At 31.2% G+C, this 8103-nt stretch overlaps 1 protein-coding gene across 2 annotated transcripts; it reads right to left on the reverse strand.

Annotated features, from left to right (window-relative positions):
* Window positions 1–218: 218 nt before the first annotated feature.
* LOC105790608 (probable WRKY transcription factor 12) lies at window positions 219–3897 on the reverse strand. Of its 2 annotated transcripts, none has more exons than XM_012618307.2 (4): window positions 3273–3895; window positions 3115–3194; window positions 2514–2681; window positions 219–579 (listed from the first exon to the last, which is right to left on the reverse strand). In XM_012618307.2, exons 1-4 carry the CDS (start codon window positions 3513–3515, stop codon window positions 417–419), a joined length of 654 nt encoding a protein of 217 aa, XP_012473761.1. In that variant the 5' UTR covers window positions 3516–3895; the 3' UTR covers window positions 219–416. The 2 variants fall into 2 exon arrangements, with proteins under 2 accessions (XP_012473761.1, XP_012473762.1); XM_012618308.2 differs by having other exon boundaries at window positions 440–586; window positions 3273–3897.
* Between the last annotated feature and the right edge of the window lie 4206 nt (window positions 3898–8103).

Genomic DNA, 8103 nt, shown 5'->3' on the forward strand with positions numbered 1-8103 from the left:
CCGCTAAAAACCTGTTCTGGTGTAGTGATTACTTTGTTGATGGAAAATAAACTAATTTTTACATATCAAATATTGACCAATTAAATTTCATTAAAAATGATGCACTAAACGTATTCTTACTTTGAATTCTCAATTTTATATCCACTTTATTAGTTAATAATTATCAAGACCAATAATTAATTCAAACAATTATTATTAAGAAATGTACAACTCTTAATTTCTTTTAAGATTAAAATATCTTTTATGTCTGAAAAATAATATTTTTTCAAATGTTTATAAAATATTTACAATATTGTTCTCAAGAAAGGAGAGTGAAACTTGAAAATAAGGACTGAAGCTATAAATTTACTGATCTAAACCACTAAGATAAACCAACTAAACAAAACCATATCGTACTTGTGTATGCAAAAGATGAATTAGAAAGAGGAAAAGGGTTGATGGTCAGAAGAATTAGAATCATGAGAGGGAGAGTGGTTGTGCCTGCCTTCGTAAGTAGTAATCACCATTCGACAATCCTCCGACAATCTTTCAACCCTCTTCTTCACTCTGCAATTATTCTGCGTACACCGATAATAACTCCTGCCATCTCCAATATATAACACATAATCAACATTACATCTTATTTGCACCACATTTCTCATATCATTACTTGCTTCTAAATTAAACACAATACTTGGAAATCTGCTTTATAAGTAGCTAGCTAAGCTTATTGATCCCCATAGCCCTACTATGTTTGTGTGTGTTGAGGAGGACCGTATACTCTGAGAGAATATTTCGAAATGTTGTCTTTGAGGATGCCAATCTGGTCCCTCAGCAATTTAAGATATTGTCTTCCAGGAAAGGTTTTGTCCCCCTTGCGAAAAGCCGTGTATGGTTTACGGAAAGAGACGCCACAACCATACGTCCACGTTCAGTCAAGGCATCTCTTCGTGAATCATACACAGTTCTTCGCAAAGTAGGACAAACCCTCCCTTGAGAGACAATATTTTCGATTGTTGAAGGACCGAATCGACATCTCCAAAGATGACACTTCAAAAATTCTCTCAAAGAAATTGATTCCCATTAGACTATTCATCACCATTCCTAGAACTTTGTCCAAATAGAATAATATAGAGAAAACAATAAATTGTAACAAAAAAATATGAAAGTTTGAGAGGTGAGATATTTTATATTAAAGTTTTATTATACCTGTAATGTACATTAAAATTATAAAATCTCTAAAATACAGCAGTCAAAATACTATAACAAAAAGAAATTAGGTAAATTGCATTGGTAGTTACTCAATTATTGGTAATTTTTTAGTTATTCAATTATGAAAAGTTATAAAATGGTCATTAAACTATTTGATTTTGTCTTTTTGATCACCCAGTTAAATGGCTAATCGAAGATGACATATCAACTTTTAAAATTGACATAATAGCAACTTTAACCGTCAATATTCACATATAGTGTAATTTTAGTTTTTTTTATAGTTTTACTTTCTTTTGTGATCGTTTCACCTAAAAAGCTAGAAACAAATTTATCACTAAATTTGATCGAAAATATACCAAAAATAGAAACACTAAAAATCCAAGATAAAATTTTCATATTTTCTCATTCTTTTAAAAGTAACCATTAATGTCACCAAAAAAAGTAAAATTGCAAAAAAGATCAAAATACACAATTGGTAAATACCAAGGGTTTAAATTTTAGAATCAAGATTAAATTAACCTAATATGTAAATATTGAGTGCTAAAGTTATTATTATTCCAATTAAAAGTTGACAAGCTATCTCTATTAGCAATTTAATAGCAGACAACCTAAAAAGAAATTTACTATAAAAAGAAAATTTACTAATAATTGAATCACCATTAATATAATTTAACCAAAATTATTTTATATAGATAATATAAAGGGAGTTCATAAATGTTTATGAACTCAACCTTTAGTTTTTTAACTAAGGGTATTCACCCCATACCTAATAGCAAAAATTATCTACTAATGAAATGTGCATGTGCAGAAATAATTTACTCGTGTGTGAGAGATGTAAAAGGAAATGTTTACATGCCCATCTTTTTTAGAGTACTATACGTTCCATGAGTCCATTCCACTTGGAACTTAACTTTAACCCAATAAGTGCTTTGACCACTATTCAGGCAAAAACCAGCGACATTAATGCAAGTCAAATGAATTCATGATTCAAATACTGCAAACCTTAGACGAATATATATACCAACTTAAAACTGGGAAACCACCAAACATGGACAAACAGAAACCAAGAAATCCAACTAAAGTTAATATTCGTAGTTTGAAAATAATGCCAGCACTATCCTTCCCCTCTCCTTCCACACAAATGATATTCCAATATTATGCCTGTATACTGTGAACATTCTATTCTAATAGTTTCTTATAAATATTTTCATGATTAATAACATTGGGAATATTATTAATCTAACCTTGGCTTAGAATTGGCTGCTTATATCCCCCCATGCATATACAGTGACAAGGAAAGCGAGCATATATAGCAAAAGTACCTTGGATGAAGGCTGTTTTTGACAACCTTCTGCCCATATTTTCTCCACTTGTAGCCGTCGTCTAGCACATCCACATCGCTCCTCGTTTGGAAACAAAACCTTGGTTCTCTTAGCTTTCTCCTTACCTTATTATTCAAATTACCCTTCTCTGAGGCTGACCTCCTCCACCTGCCAAATCCCCAAACTTTTTTAACCCTTTTTGTAATGGAATAAATATATATATGCCATGGGATTTGGGTATAAATGCATATCAAGACTTTCCTTCTTCATGCCCACTAAGAAGAAAGAGAAAGTTGGAACAATATATATGGATATGCTGTAGCTGGTTTAGCTAGGCAAGAAGATATGGCTTATTACTAATATGTTTTAGGTTTTCCCCTCTTCTGTTACCAAAAAAAAAACATTCCATTAATTAACAAGTGAAGCAATAACCCTTTTAGCCTAGATTTTGGAAAGACCTCAAGAAGATATATACTTATATAGCGTGTTGAATATTGTTTTGGGTGGGGAGTCTCTGTCAGTACGTATGCACTTGAGAGAGAACCTGAACTCTATAAATTAAAAAGAAAAAAAAAATGGAGAGCTAAGATATGAAAAATACCATGAATTATTATTCCTATCGTTGATGTTACTGGAGTAATTCTCGCCCTCTACAGCTTTGGGATCCAAGGTCCTCCCTACCTAAAATTTTACCAACACCAACATTAGATACAAAGATCAGCAATCTGTAAAAGTTGTCTTGTCTAACTTATAATATACCTGGTTGTTAAGACCAAACGCCACGGTAGTGGTGGAATTGGTGGTGCTACTGTTACCAATCGTGGCGTTATTGAGAGGCTGAGATGTTTGATGATGATGATGATGATGAGAAGACTGCGCCGGAGCCATGAAACTCATCATCTGGTTTTCTTCATACTGTACAAACCCCATTTCGTGGATCGCCTGTGTGGTTGAGAACGAAACTTGTATCTCATAATTTGAGACTCCCCTTTCTCCTTCCATTATTTCAGCCAAAACCCCCCAAAGAAAGGCAAACAACAACCTTCTTCTCCTTCGGTTCCTTAAAAATTGCTTGCAAGTTTTTCGTGATAGTGTAGCAACTAGGTTAGGTCGCTATTATTGCAGTATATAGGCCGTTCTGCGACTTGTGTTCCACACATCCACGCGAGAGTCGACGCAGTCTCGGGTCAACTAGTAAACGCTAGATGGAAAATCAATACACCTCCTGGAAACTATTCCAGTCTCATCTTGTTGAGCGTGCGCAAGACCTTAGCACCCATTGTTTTTCTCCAATGCCACAGTAACAGCAAATTATTAAGGGGCCGGGGGTATAAGGTTGTGTACAAGAAAGGAGAGAGAGGACCAGGACATTTATTATGAGCAAATAGTCGGTATTTCTTTGTTTTTTCTTTTTATAATCAAGTTAGTTTTACTTTTATATGTTAATTTTTTTTTTCTTGAAGTTTGAATTTAAGGATTGTACTCAATGTTTATGAAACTCTTTTTGATGCATGTGTAAGAGAGCTGTTTGAAGGGGACATATATCATTTCTCTTATTGACTATCATGTTTTTGATATGTATCCTGTCTCAAGTCATGATGTTTTATAGCTAAGGTATACACAGGATCAAGATATATATGACTATCATGTTTGGGTACTTGATAATGATAATTTAATATGCTAAGACTATAATTATAATCGCTATAGACAAAATGTTCTTAATTGATTGGTAGCATCATGTTTCATTCCTCCAGGTTGGTTGTTAAATGTGTCTCAAGGTTTTGTATTTAACAATATTTCAGTAATTTCATGGTAACGTACGCGACGCACGCCATCAATAGCAATTAAATATTATATTAATATGAGGTGTTTCACATTTTTCATTATAATATGAATTTTTCCATGATATATCAACATTTTCATTTCTTTTTTTTGTACCCAAGGAGAGAACAAAGGGCTGTAAAATGTTTGTCAAATCAGAAAGGAATATAAATATATATATATATATATATATATTTTATTGTCTCCCCCCACCAGCAGATATAATTTTTTTTGTTTTCGACTGACACAATGCATGCACTAAAATTGTGCTCATGAAAAGAGAGAAAATATATGAAGAGTGGAAAGAAAAACATAAATTCAACCATTAAAACCAACAGTTTCATCTCAATATTTTTGGGATCTCTTATGTAGTGTTTTGGTATGGAGATGTCCAAATGCAGGCTCCAAAGATTGTTTTTTTGTGTTATGTTTAATTTTTTTTTAAAGATATAGATTAGGGTTTTACTGATGCACTGTGCTTTATAAATATCAAAATATGTAAATATATAAATAAGGGTACTGTTGGGCCTTGATTATGATTCTTCAAGCATATAAGCTAAGGTCATGTCATGTGGGATAGTGTTCATAAGCAGGATTAGAGAAAACAAAGCATTAAAACACTAAAACTCAGTTAAAAGTTGGCAATTTAATAAATTAGGAAAATGAAAGAGGGGGAGAGGAGAGTGATGGAGGCAATGAGTGGTGGGTTATATCAAAGCTTCCATCCATGTCCAAATACAGCCGAAAGATGGAAAACGATTGAGCCTTTCATATCTTGTCAAACCTCATTTACAGTACCCACTGGAACCACCCCCTTGCCTGCAATAAACTGATATATATGTATATACACATTGTCCTTCCTATTTCTCCCCCTTTCCACTCACTCGCCACATGTTACTTCATTCACAGTCGACCCCCCCCCCTTCCTCTCTTTATTCCTGTCCATGAAAGCATCCTCCCAACTCCCAACTCCCAACTCCCTCCACCACACCACCAACAACAAGTATTTATGGGTGTAGTTATCTATTTTTCCTATCTTTCTCTCTCAACCACTTCCGCTCTGTCCATACATACATCACATGACTACTTTAGAAAGCAAATTTTTAATGTAACCTTAACCAGAATATAACACTAATCTCGAGTCCAAAACCTTTATGCTTTGTATCACACAAAAAATAATAATAATTAATTTCAAGGAAATAACATGATTACGATGGATAATAAATTGTTGGGCTTCTTAATTTGACTTCATCTCAAGGTAATAACTAAAGTTTATGTGCTGCTTGTCAAGCGATTACTTGATTTATAAGGCATTGAAAAGTAAGTGTAGGAGTCAGCCTGCGGATTTGGAAAATCGAAATAATAAAATGTTGAGATAAGCAGTATTTTTATTTATATTCTAGTTTTGTAAAGATTTGGGGAAAAAAATTTAGCGACAAAGAATATCCTCCCTCTCCCATCCATTGACCTGTTGGGACTGCAAAATTTAGTTGATGATAATGTTTGCCTAGGTTAGAATAAGGGGCAAATATAGAAATTTCATATGAATTGTAAATTTTTGGGATCGAAACACAAATTTTATATTTTACAATTTTAGAAATATAATTTTATCAAACTAAGGAGATGTAAGTTTCATAATGCTAGAATTTTAGTCTGATAAATCACGTGATGTTAGACGATTCAAATCCGTCTAAGTTAACTTTACTTTCAAAAGTAAAAATTTACAAAGAAAATTCTCTAAGGTATCGAAATAAAACGAAAGCATACTTTCAAATGAAGAAGCAAAAAGTGAATAGAAAACCCACAAAAAAACTAAGCACACCAAGTATATACTTAAGTAAATGCTCCCAAAGTATATTTAATAACTCTGAAGGGAATGATTACAAATGAAGGGGGAGGACTCTACTTATAATTGAGTTCTTCTAGATCCAACAGTACAGTTTAAATTACATTAATGGTCAATATTAAATTCTATCTACAAGATGAGAGTCCTAAAGGAGTTAAACTTTATACAATCTTGTCCCTTAGGATTTACAATATTCATTATGGTAACTCTAGTTTTCCTGGAGTGTCCCACTGGGCCACTAAGGCTTCAAGTAGACGAGTTTCTCCACATGTTCCACAAATCAGGTCAGTTTAAGTGGGTTAAATGTGCCTCATTTAATCAATTGACCTCCATGAGATGTTCTATGTGCATTCGTCATGGGTTTTGATTCGCAGCTTGTGACATAAGGCCCTACCTCTTCGGGCAGCCCTCGGCTAGAATATATGTATTGTTTGAGCTTCATTTTCTTTTAAAATTAGCTTAATGCACACCTCAATTCCTAATGTCATCAAACGTTCCCAGTTTAGTCCCTAATGTAATAAGATATTCCCGATTAAGTCCTTTGGACATTAAATATTTTTGATTGGGATATCCAACCAATCATAAAATGTCATGTGGCATACATTTATGTCACGATGATGAAAAAATAAAAACATTTAAGAAATTATTAAAATTATAAAAAATTAAAATGTATAAATATATAATTGGTTAAAATTTTAAAATATGTTAGAATTTTTCAAAATTGTAAAAAATAAGAAAAACTTTTAAAAACTATCAAAAAATTATAAAATTATTAGAAATTGTAAAAAAATTATTTAAAAATTTAAAACTAGTAAAGGTTGTTGTATCTTGGAATAAAGTATACATTCGCTAATCACATTTAAAATATTTAAGAAAATTAATATAAAATTGCATATAGTAATACAATCAAATTTATAAAAATTGAATAAGTTTTATATCAAATTTTAATATTTTAAAATATAAAAATTTTAGTACTTTACCAGTGTTACTAGCCACATGTTTATTTGATTCGGCTTACTATTTAATGTCTAGAATAAGTTTCCTTCATCCATCATCATGCACATGTTCTTTTTAGTTTGTACCAAAGTTTTTTTAAAATGTCAAACTTTCAACAATAGTTCTTAAGATATTTGGAATAATTAAAAATATATACTATTCATTAAGTGTTTTCCTGAGTGGTGCCACCCTCAACCGAGTCACCAACTCGATTCGAAAATTTCGAAAATACCCTTTTATGATTAAAATAAGTTATACTATTTGAGAATATTTTAGTTTTTTCATTTTAACAAAAAAGAATTAAAATATACATATAATGAGATTTGAACATGCACCGGATTACTAAAACTTAAATTTACCATTCAATCAAAGTTTCATTATGATATATTTTATACAATTTTATATTTATTAGTTCTATATATTAATAATGTTGTTAATTGAGTTGGTGTTGTAAGTCAACTCCACACTAACTCAATTGTTGACAATAGCATGATAAATAATTATAGTGCCTTTAGTATTTTTTATCGATATATTTATATGTTTAAATTTCATTTTACTCACAATTTAATCTTTTTTAGTATTGTACATATTTCACATGTTATTATGATTAATTAGTTTCAAACATTATGTTTCATTATTTATTGTATGATATTTTTAAAACACATTTGTGTTCTAAATCCGTGGTTTCCACATGCATATACATGTGATAGGATTTCTAATGTTATTTAAATTATTGTTTTAAATAATATTATTTTCATTATTTAAATAATTAAAAAAACTTATCCAAATTTATCACCTACAAAACTACCAATTATAAATTCGATTAACTGAATTATAAAACAATTATGGTAGGTGGTATTGTTCCAAAAGACAAGACCTCATATTCAAGTTCTAGTAAATATGATTTATAAAATTTAAAAATATCTA

Source organism: Gossypium raimondii, chromosome 8, assembly GCF_025698545.1.
Source record: "Gossypium raimondii isolate GPD5lz chromosome 8, ASM2569854v1, whole genome shotgun sequence".
In the NCBI taxonomy this organism is placed as follows: Eukaryota; Viridiplantae; Streptophyta; class Magnoliopsida; order Malvales; family Malvaceae; genus Gossypium; species Gossypium raimondii.

Bases quoted from the DNA above. Each gene is read 5' to 3' on its own strand.
- LOC105790608 (XM_012618307.2), bottom strand. From the start codon at position 3,515: ATGGAAGGAGAAAGGGGAGTCTCAAATTATGAGATACAAGTTTCGTTC. The intron at 2,682-3,114 runs GTATTTTTCATA...GGGATTTGGCAG, and splicing joins GATAGGAATAATAATTCATG to GTGGAGGAGGTCAGCCTCAG. The intron at 580-2,513 runs GTACTTTTGCTA...TGGAGATGGCAG, and splicing joins AAAAACAGCCTTCATCCAAG to GAGTTATTATCGGTGTACGC.